At 38.8% G+C, this 11489-nt stretch overlaps 1 protein-coding gene across 1 annotated transcript; it reads right to left on the reverse strand.

Moving 5' to 3' along the window:
- Nucleotides 1-7842: 7842 nt before the first annotated feature.
- LOC107818521 (uncharacterized) lies at nt 7843-8886 on the reverse strand. Its single transcript, XM_075256422.1, has 2 exons — nt 8591-8886; nt 7843-8494 (listed from the first exon to the last, which is right to left on the reverse strand). Exons 1-2 carry the CDS (start codon nt 8884-8886, stop codon nt 7843-7845), a joined length of 948 nt encoding a protein of 315 aa, XP_075112523.1.
- Between the last annotated feature and the right edge of the window lie 2603 nt (nt 8887-11489).

Raw genomic sequence — 11489 nt, forward strand, 5'->3', positions numbered from 1 at the left:
CTGAAGGACTATGATATCACTATTCTGTATCACCCGGTCAAGGCCAATGTGGTGTCAGATTCCTTGAGTCGTCGGGCATAGAGTTTGGGGAGTCTGACTTATTTACCAGCATTGGAGAGGCCTATGGTGATGGATGTCCAGACCTTAGCTAGCCAGTTCGTGAGATTGGATCTTTCGGAGCCCAGTTGGGTTCTAGCTTGCGTGGTTTCTCTATCTTCCTTATTCGATCGTATCAGGGAGCGTCAGTATGATGACCCTCATTTGCTTGTCCTCAAGGACAAGATTCAACATGGTGATGCCAGAGTTGTGACTATTGGTGATGACGGGGTATTGAGGATGCAGGGTCAGATTTGTGTACCTAATGTTGATGGTCTTCAGGAGTTTATTTTACAAGAGGCCCATAGTTCGCAGTATTCTATTCATCCGAGTGCCGCAAAGATGTATCAGGATTTGAGGCAGCACTATTGGTGGAGGCAGATGAAGAAAGATATAGTTGGATTTGTAGCTCGGTGCCTCAACTGTCAGCAGGTGAAGTATGAGCACCAGAGACTGGGTGGGTTGCTTCAGCAGATAGAGATTCTAGAGTGAAGTGGGAGCAGATCACCATAGACTTTGTAGTTGGACTCTCACGGACTTTAAAGAAGTTCGATGCCATTTGGGTAATTGTGGATCGGCTGACCAAGTCAGTGCACTTCATTCCTATGTGTACTACTTATTCTTCGGAGCGGTTAGCAAAGATTTATATCCGGGAGATTGTTCGTTTGCATGGTATTCCAGTTTCCATCATTTTAGACAGAGGTACTCAGTTCACATCACGGTTCTGGAGAGCCGTTCAGCAAGAGTTGGGTACTCGGGTGGAGTTGAGTATAGCATTTCACCCTCATAGGGACAGACAGTCTGAGCGCACTATTTAGATTATTGAGGATATGCTCTGTGCGTGTGTGTTTGAGTTTGGAGGGTCGTGGGATCAGTTCCTGCCACTGGCGGAGTTTGCTTACAACAACAGCTATCAGTCCAGCATTTAGATGGCGCCGTATGAGGCTTTATATGGTAGGTGGTATAGATCTCTGGTGGGTTAGTTTGAGCAGGGTGAGGCTAGAATATTGGGCACAGACTTAGTTCAGGATGCTTTGGAGAAGGTCAAGGTGATTCAGGATAGACTCCGCACAGCCCAGTCCAAACAGAAGAGTTACATGGACCGGAAGGTTTGTGATGTTTCCTACATGGTTGGAGAGCGGGTTCTGCTTTGGGTTTCGCCTATGAAGGGTGTTATGAGGTTTGGGAAGAAAGGGAAGCTGAGTCCGAGGTTTATTGGGCCTTTCGAGATATTGAGACGTGTTGGGGAGGTTGCTTATGAGCTTGCCTTACCTCCCAGCTTGGTAGGGGTTCATCCGGTATTTCATGTTTCGATGCTCCGGAGGTATCACGGTAATCCGTCGCACGTGTTGGATTTCAGTTTAGTCCAGTTGGACAGGGTATCTATCTTATGTTGAGGAGCCAGTGGTGATATTGGACAGGCAGGTTCGAAAGCTGAGGTCAAAGAATATTACATCAGTGAAGGTCAGTGGCGGGGTCAGTCGGTCGAGGAGGCGACCTGGGAGATCGAGCAGGATATGCGTAGCCGTTACCCTCATCTTTTCATTACTTCAGGTATGTCTCTATGCTCGTTCGAGGATGAATGAATGTTTAAGTGTGGGAGGATGTAACGACCCGGCCGGTCGTTTTAAGAATTTACGCTCCGATCTCTTATTAACTGCTTTTCCTGTGTTTATTTCTGCTATTTTGATTTTCCAGAACATTCGGTTTTGAGTTTTGGGATACTTAGTCCCTAAATGAGAGCTTAAGTGTTGCAAAAGTTGACCGTAGTCAGAACACTGTGAAGACGGCCTCGAAATGGAAATCCGATGGTTCCGTTAGCTCCCTTGGGTGATTTCGGGCTTAGGAGCATATTCAGATTGTGTTTTGGAGGTCCGTAGCTAATTTAGGCTTGAAATATTGAAAGGTCAAATTTTGAAGTTTCCGGTTCGATAGTGAAATTTTGATCTGAGGGTCGGAATAGAATTTCGAAAGTTGGAGTAGCTCTGTAGTGTTGAATGTGACATATGTGCAAAATTTCAGGTCATTCGGACGAGGTTTGATAGACTTTTTGATCGAAAGCATATTTTTAGAGTTTTAGAATTTTTAGGCTTGAATCCGTAGTTGATTCGTCGTTTTGATGTTGTTTTAGGTGTTTTAAGGATTGGTATAAGTTGGGATAGTGGTATTAGACGTGTTGGTGCCTTTGGTTGAGGTCTTGGGGGCCTCAGGATGATTTTCGGTGGTTGACGGAAGAATTTTGGAGTTTTGAAGTTGCAGCTTCAGCTGGTTTTCTGTCATAACCGCACCTGCGATTTGGGTTCCACAGGTGCGGTACCGCAGAAGCGGCTCTGTGGTCGCAGAAGCGGAATTGGAGAGGTCCAATAGGAGCCACAGGTGCGAGAAGGGAATCGCACCTGCGAGACCGCATGTGTGGATGGTCTACCGCAGAAGCAGAAACTGGTTTTAAGTGAGAAGTCACAGATGCAACCATTGTTCCGCAAAAGTGGAACCGTAGAAGCGGTCCCAGGACCGCAGATGCAGAAACAGCTGGGCAGAAATATGAAATTTTGAGGGTTTAGTTTAAAAAGTTGGAAATTCGATTTGGACCTCGGGAGAGGGCGATTTTTTGAGAGAAAATTGAAGAGGAGATCATTGGGTAACGATTCTTTAACCCTTTCTAGTTATATTCCATCAATCAATAGTTTGTTTCATCATTTAATTTCGGATTGGAGATGAAAATTGGGGAAAAGTTGGAAGAAAGTTCTTAGACCTAAAATTTGACTTTTGATTGAGAGTTTGACCTTAGATTTGGATAATTTTGGTATGCATGAACTCGTGAGAGTATGAGGATTCTGAAAATATAAATTTTACTCAATTTCGAGATGTGGGCCTGAGGGCATTTTGGTCATTTTACCTAATTTCACGTATTAGCTTAGAATTTCTTTGTAGACTCAGTTACTTGAAGTGTTATTTACATTATGCAATTGAGTTGAATAGATTTGGGCCATTTTGGAGTCGATTACTCGTGGCAAGAGCGTGGTTTCAGATTGATTTGAGCTGGTTCGAGGTAAGTGGCTTGCCTGACCTTGTGTGGGGGACCTTCCCCTTAGGATTTGGTATATTTGATAATTGAAATGCCCTGTACGTGGGGTGACGAGTGCATACTTAAGCTAATTGTTGAAAATCCGATTTTCTTTAAGTAATTTCAATTGTGTTCCTTTTTCATGTCTCATTTTACTTGCAATTTAAACCTGTTGTTAGCTTAGAAAAAACATGTCTAATTGAATTAACTATTTATTTGCTTAAACTACCTTAATTGAATTATGTGAAGCATGTTAAATTAGAATTTCCTGTCTTTATTTGGTACGAATTTTAGCTTAATCGAGTATTCTTGTGTTGTTGCTGTGTGTTTTACTTTGGGACTACGGGACAGCATCCCGGGAGATCCCATGTACGTATTTATGATTTGAACTAAGGTGAGGGATACCAAGAGATACTTGGCATGTATATTGAGGATAACAAGAGATTCTCGGGATACCAAAAGATCCCTAGCATACATTGAGGATACCAAGAGATCCTCGAGATACCAAGAGATACCCGGCATATATATTGAGGATACTGAGAGATCCCCGGTTTTCATCCCTATTTCGAGTGGTATTTCCTTGTGATTGTCTTTTTTTCTCTATTTCAATTATTTTATTCCTTATTATCCTATATTAAATTCTTACTATAGATTCTCAATTGCACTGCTTATCTTATTCTATCATCTCTTTATTTATTTAGTCTCAATAGGGCTCTAACCTTCCTCGTCACTACCCGATCGAGGTTAGGCTTGGCACTTATTGAGTACCGCTGTGGTGTACTCATGCCCTTTCTGCGCATGTTTTTCATGTGCAGATCCAGGTACTTCAACTCAGACTTACCATCCTTGAGGCGAGGTGAACGTTCGGAGACTTCGAGGTATATCTGCTGCGTCAGCAGACCCAGGAGTCTCTCTCCACTCTTTCTTATAGTTACAGCCCTTCTATATTTATTTTGTTTTAGACTATTCTGGAGTTAGAGCACTATGTAGTGATCCTTAGCTTGTGATTCATGGGTTTACGGGTTTTGGGAAAACTGTATCGGTTTCGAGAATTTATGTTGTGTATGACGAGCGGTACTTTTAAACGTTGTTATATCACTCTATTTCTGTTTTAAATTGTTTTTATTCCGCACTTTGGTTTATTTTCCGCAATTTAGGCTTACCTAGTCGTAGAGACTATGTGCCTTCACGATGGTTCACGGAGGGCGAACCGGGGTCGTGACAAGTCTTCCATCAAATGACCAAATCAATGAATGGAAAGAGAGGGCCATCAAAGCTAGTAAAAAGCTAGAATATCTGGAATACAGTCTGCTGGAATTGGAAGGAAAAGTGAGGAAGAGAGTCACCGACTGCCAGAACGCCTAAGGAATCGAAGGAGAACACCTGGCAAAGGCATTTTTACTGGTGAACCTACGCAAACTAGAGGATTTGATCAACGAGAGCATTCAACCTGAAGGAAGTCCTTCTAGGACCAAATAGATTAGATTTACTTGTTTTTCCTAAAATGTAATAAGGCCAAGTTCTGAGTAGCGACTTGTTTTATTATTATGTTAGTGTCGTTTTAGATTCGTCTACTTTTATATTATGAAATGAAGCATTTATTGGCATTTGAAGTTCTCCAAATTTATTTATTGCTAGGCCTACCTCAGGCACAACGAGGCTCCCAAATTAGGATACGAGTTTACATTTTGCAATATGTGTTTAAATACTGCAAACATTTCAGAATCCTCACTAACTTGATACCTTTTTGTTTTGCTTATCTTTATTATTATTCCCATCCCCTTAGGTTGATTCGCTCATACTGGCCTCATTGGCATATCATACTAGATCTAGAGGCCCTCCACCTCCTCCTCTTCCAAGCAACACAAAAGGCAGAGAAAAATCAAAGATGGGCGACTTAAGTGGAATATGAAAGGAAAACGTTGAGAACGCAGAGACTTCCAACGGCCACAGTACTCCGGCCCCGAATGACCTGATTTTAAGACTAGAACAAAAGATACTATAATTACAAGGAGAACTCGAGCAGGTCCACAATTTGGCAAACTTGTCACTCACCATCAATGTCCCTGATATCCACCAACAGAACACAAAAAACCCAACACCTCCTCAAAATACACAAAACCAACAGCCACAAAATCCTAGCGCACCAAATCAATACGCAACTCCACCCCAAAATATCAATCCATTGCTAATACTAACTCCACCACAATATCATCATCAACTAATTCAGTACCCACCAACCACCACTTACCACAATCCCCAAAATACATCACCACTTGTTCCCGATCAACAATTGAACTACGCTTGACCTGATTCCCATTTAAGACGGGATATGTAGGCAGCCTTATGGGTTTGGTCATATCATAGTAAAATTTTTATTTCCCCCAAAATCAGAAACTGGGGTAGAATTTTGAGGAGGATCCTCAAAATTCCAGAGCAAATCCAGCCAACGCCATCACATGCCAGGAAGTCAGTAGTCATTCAAGAACTGGGGCAGAATTTTGAGAAGGATTCTCAAAATTCTGAAGAAGATTCAGCAGGGTCCGCCATCCATAAACAGTTAAAAATCATCTATCAAACTGGGGCAGAATTTTGAGGAGGACCCTCAAAATTCCAACATAAAAGAGCTGCAATGCCTTTGAAATGTGTCACAGTAGCTAGTTCAACAAAAATTACTTGATATATCAAAACTCTTCAAAAATGATTCTATTTTATCAATGATTGCATATTTTTTTCGAAAATTCTATTTCCATAATAGCCAGGTGTCACCCAGGGGAACTCGAAAGGCTTTCAGAACGGAGCAAAGCAAAGCCAGCCGACAGGAGCACGAACCAACCTCCCCTCATAAAACTTACGATTTTTCTTTGAATGCAGGCACATTTGCCGTAACGGTAGCATTCGTGAAACATGTGTACACAAAGACAATTCACTATCCATCATCCCGTCAGATATCGAATACACCTCCAGTAGAGGAGAAGGTGAAACAACTGGTGAATCTGGGTGTGTAGGAAGACAATTAGGATGGGTGTGAGGTGTGGGTGTAGATGGTGGTATAACTGATAGTGGAGAAGAAGTGTCAGGGGTGAAATGACTTGAAGGAGGAGGAAAAACTAAAGGAATTTGAACTGATGGAGAAAGAGGGTCTAGTGTAGGAGAATTTGTATAGCTGAATGGAAAAATATGTTCGAGAAAATGAACATCCCTTGAAACAAACAGTTTCTTGGTATTCAAATCCAATAGTTTGTATCTTTTTTGTCCAATAGGATATCCCATGAAAACACATGCCTTTGCCTTAGGTTCAAATTTACCTCTATGATGTGACAAAGTAGAGGCATAGCATAAACAACCAAAATTTCGTAAGAAGGAATAGGAGGGTGTTTGGTTAAATAATACTTCATAGGGAGTTATACCTTTAAGGACCTTAGAGGGGAATTTGTTGATTAGAAAAGTAGCTGTCAATATGCATTATCCCCAATAAGATATAGGCACCTTGGATTGAAACAATAGAGCCCCGGCCACTTCCAACAAATGTCTGTGCTTTCTCTCGACAATGCCATTTTGTTGAGGAGTACCCACACATGTATTCTGATGTAGAATTTCTTGAGATTGCAGAAATATAGATGCAGCAGTTGCTTTTCCTAATTCTAAAGCATTATCTGATCTAATGATCTTTACTTTAGCATTGAATTGTCTTTCCACCATGCTTAAGAAATATTTTAAGACAGAAAATGCATTGCTCTTTGTGCTTAACAAATAAGTCCAAGTTGCTCTACTGAAATCATCCACAATGATTAAAAAATATTTGTATCCATTATGAGTAGGTTTCCTATAAGGTCCCCATGTGTCAATGTGAATCATATCAAATACTTGTTTAGTCTTGATGTGACTAAATGGAAATGGTAATCTAGACTGTCTTGCTTGAGGACATATATCACAATCACAAATAGGAGTAGAAGAAAATGATATAGAATTGATGTGTTTCATTTCATTGAAGGGCAAATGCCCCAATCTTACATGCCATAACATTACATCAGATTCTGTTTTTGCTAAGATAGGAAAAGAAAAAGAAGTTGAAATTGAATTAGAAAAAGACTTCTTAAATAAAGATGTTGTAGTCTCTGAAGATAGGTTCCTAGACTCTGTCACATTAGGCTGTACTAAGTAGAGTCTTTCTTTAGCCTCACCAAAAACTTGTGGACTCTTCATGAGAGGGACTTGCCAAAAGAAGTGAAAACCAATAGACACTTGAATCTTTGACAGAGTCTATGTACAGAGAGTAAATTGTATTTGAAACTAGGAATATGAAGAACATGTTCCAACACTAATCCTGGAAATAAGGAAACATTGTCTGAGTGAGTGACTTTAACTCTAGAGGAATTAGGTAACCTTACCATTAAAGGAGTAGGTAATGGTAATAAGAATAAGAATGTACTAGCATTGAAACACATGTGCTCAGTTGCTCCTGAATCTATGACCCAGGAGTGATTACGGTTAGAATTAGCAATTGAATAACAGGTTGGAGAGTTGGTAAGTAATATACCAGAAGCAGAATTTGCATTAACCTCCTGGGTACCTCCCTACCCTGTTTGCATTTGATTCAGAAGATTGACCAATTGATTGAACTGGTCTGATGAAAGTTTTTGAGCAAACTGAGGTCCTTCTACCACTTTGCTATAAACTTCTCATGTATCCTCTATGGCAGCAGCTGAATTTCCTTTTGCAGTATGTTGCATCTTCTTGCCTTTAGTGAATTTGAAATCAGCAGGAAAACCTATAAGTCTATAGCAGTTTTCAATTGTTTGATTAGTCATCTTGCAATAAGAATACATCTGTGCATTCTTTTTCCCTTTATATTCAGATTTCCCTTTGTAGGAATTGTTTCCAGTCTTCTGTTGAGTGTAGAATTGAGGACCATTAGAGGTCTGATGGTTCTGAGGAGCTTGATTTCTCACTAGGAATGAAGAACCATCTGTTGGGAAATGAGGATTGACATGAATTTCCCTCTGATTCTCATCTTGCATGAGAAGGGAATATGCTTGATTGACTGAGGGTAATGGTTTGATCATGAGAATGTTGCTTCTAGCATGTTCATAGGTCTCATTCAATCCCATGAGGAATTGAATGATCCTTTCATCTTCCTTAAATTGTTGCATTTTCTTCTTACTACCACATTCACAGTTGCAAGAACAGTACATGTCAGTGTTGAGAGTGTCTAACTCATCCCATAATAGTTTCATTTTGGTAAAATAACTAGCAATATCTGTTGAACCTTGAACTAAATCAGCTAGCTCCTTTTGCAGGTGATGTAATTTGGCTCCATTTGGTTGTCCAAACCTGTGCTCCAGATCCAGCCATAGATCCTTAGCTATTTTTGAATAGAGGACACTGAGCAATCACTTTGGTCAGAGAATTTAACAACCATGATGTAACCATATGGTTACATCTGATCCAGGTTTGAAAGTAGGATCTGTTGGGGTTGGCATAGGGCAAGATCCATCAATGAAACCCAACTCGTTCTTGGCTAAAAGTGAAATCAAGATAGATCTGCTCCATCCAGCATAACCTCGACCATCAAATGGTGTGTTGACAAGTATCATCCCTGGTGCATCAGATGCATGAAGAAAGAAAGGATGTGTGGAATCAATGGTATTTCCATTTCCTGTTGTTGTGGATGAAGAACCGTGGGTGGGAGTGGGAGTTTCAGTAACATCAGAAGGAGGAGACATGGCTGATTCAAAAAATTGAAAGAAGAGCTAATGCTCTGATACCATGTAAAAATTGAGAAAGATGATTGTGAAATTTTCTGTGTATTCTCAAAAAATCACTGTACAAGAGGACTATGTATCTATACAAATATTAGCTACCTAGAAAAGAATCTGAAAATAAAATTACCCTATGAATTATGTACACTTGTCCTATTTTCATTAGCGAAATTCTAACAATGTAACAAATTAATATTCCTTCAGCATGTTGGAGAAATTAGATCTTTCTGAGAAAACAAAGAGTGAGATTGATGTATTCCAACAAGTAGAGGGTTGTGCTTCATTCCTATATATATCTTGCACACAACATGTTGGAAATGACATTGTTGGCGATTATTGGGCTCCAGCACTAGGTGGAGGATATTTATAAGACCAAATTATGTTGCTTAGACTCTCTAAAATACTGTTGCGGAGAGATCAGACACGTACCTAGCGATAATTTAAAAAGTCCGAACAACATAGATCACAAGCCAAATTAACGTTAATGATGATGAAATATGATAGAATATATGATATAACATCAAAAGCAGTTACTCTCAATATATGTTGCTGAAGTCAGGGCTGACTATTGCTGATGCTATATATTTTGCATTTCTAGGTAAGTGTGTGGGAACAATTATAAGGTGGTATTTTATGGTCAATGCCAATATGATCATTTTATTTCATGAATAATTATAAACAGTATAAGCTGGTTCACAAGTGTTGTACATGTATCAATTGTTAGGATAAAGAATATTGAACCTTCATTTTCAAGCAATAGGACTAAACCTACTATTTTTGAGTTCCATATAGAATTACAGATAACCCACGCAAATATGTAAGGGGTCGTTTGGTTGGGTGTATAATAATAATGTTGAATAAGGTGTATTAATAATGTACAGGTTAGTAATACAAGCATTAGTGATGCAAAGATTATTTCTTATCCACTGTTTGGTGTGGTGTATTAAAAATTAAAATACATTGCAGAAGTTTAAGAAAATTAGTTGTTTGCAAAAATATATTCTCTTTATGTGACTTTAAGTACAATTTTATCTTTAACCGTGCTAATGCATGCATTAATAGCGTTGGTGTTACTAATACCATAGTTTGCTATGTATTAGTTATACATAAGATAATACCAAATAGGTTGCATAACTGATACTTGCATTAGTACTGTATAGATCGAAAAAGTGTACCAAACAAGAGATTAATAATACCAAAAAATAATACATACATTATTTTCTCTAATACATCCTACCAAATGATCCCTAAGTGTGTCTGCAATGAATTGAAAAAAAATGCATACGCTGCCAGGTAAAATGCTTTATATACCTTAGAATAAGGGAGTACTTCTCGTTCTCAACTGTTGATACCCAATTTTTCCCGGTATTTTTATATGAAAAATACCTTTCAAATAGCATATATATACATATATAAGTATACCCCAAGTCTACATTATTTTCTTAATTTTTTAAAGATTTTTAAATCAATTTACTGCCCTATTTAATTAAGAAAAATCCAATAATTATCCCAAAATTATTATTTTTGGTGATTCATTTATTGGAGTCTCATTTTTATATTAAAATATAGCTAATGTATTTTTTACATATTTTTATAAATTTATTTGGTATTTTAAAGTATAGAATTGCATAATTGCAATACTAGCCATATTTTAGGTTTAAATTCGTTTCATATTAATAAAATGAGATTTTATATTTTTAAATTGATAATTATGTATTATAAACCATTTTTATGCTTTCAATTTATTTTCAAAAATTAATTTACTATTAATTTTAATTTTAAAAGGGAAAAACTGGCTATTTTAATAATAACCAAATTCATTTCAATTTTAGCCTAAAATCTGGCCTAATTAAACTCAATCCCCAATCCAAATTAAACCGACCCAAGACCCCAATCCCAATCCTAAAACTACCCAACCCAACCCGAATCAAATCTTGGTCGTTGATCAATTTTGAGCAATGGTCTAGATCCGCCCTTACCTTTTTTAATCAAACGACCCCCCTCCTAATACCCCTCATTTTCCCTCACTTGTCTCTATCTCTCTACCTCTAGTTCTCTCTGGGACCTTCGCTTCCCCTCCTCTCCGATGGGTCCCTTTTCATCTTCTTCGGCCACCTTCTGACCTAAACCCATGGTAGTTTCACTACCCACAAGCCACCTATGGATCATCACGTTTGGTTAACTGAAGACTCGTGGCCTGACCACGAAGGGTTGGTCCAAACTTTTGTCGATTCAAGTTCCACGACCATCTCCGGCCTGCTCCGGCAAGCCATGCATGCTTTGAGCCTGGTTTCGACCCCTCCTGCTTAGATCCAAGCTTTTCTCACCGTTTGGGTTCCTCTGAAAACCCTAGTTTTGAGGTTTTTCTGATCTCTTTAGATTTGTTCCAGATCTATGCTTTCTCTAAGTTTTTAAATGATTTTCTGGATTTTCTTTCAAAAAACTACTTTCAAAACCATTTCTTTTTCCGATCTAAGGTTTTTTCTGAGATATTTAGATGTTTCTCTGATTTTCTCTTTCTTTTGTGTGTTTCTTCTACTGTGTTCTTGTGTGTTTTCTCTACTATG

The sequence above is a fragment of the Nicotiana tabacum genome, chromosome 6 (genome assembly GCF_000715075.1).
Source record: "Nicotiana tabacum cultivar K326 chromosome 6, ASM71507v2, whole genome shotgun sequence".
Taxonomy (NCBI): domain Eukaryota; kingdom Viridiplantae; phylum Streptophyta; class Magnoliopsida; order Solanales; family Solanaceae; genus Nicotiana; species Nicotiana tabacum.

Coding starts and splice junctions, on each gene's coding strand:
- LOC107818521 (XM_075256422.1), bottom strand. CDS start 8,886: ATGTCTCCTCCTTCTGATGTTACTGAAACTCCCACTCCCACCCACGGT. Junction 8,495..8,590: donor GGATCAGATGTAACCATATG/GTTACATCATGG, acceptor TCTGGAGCACAG/GTTTGGACAACCAAATGGAG.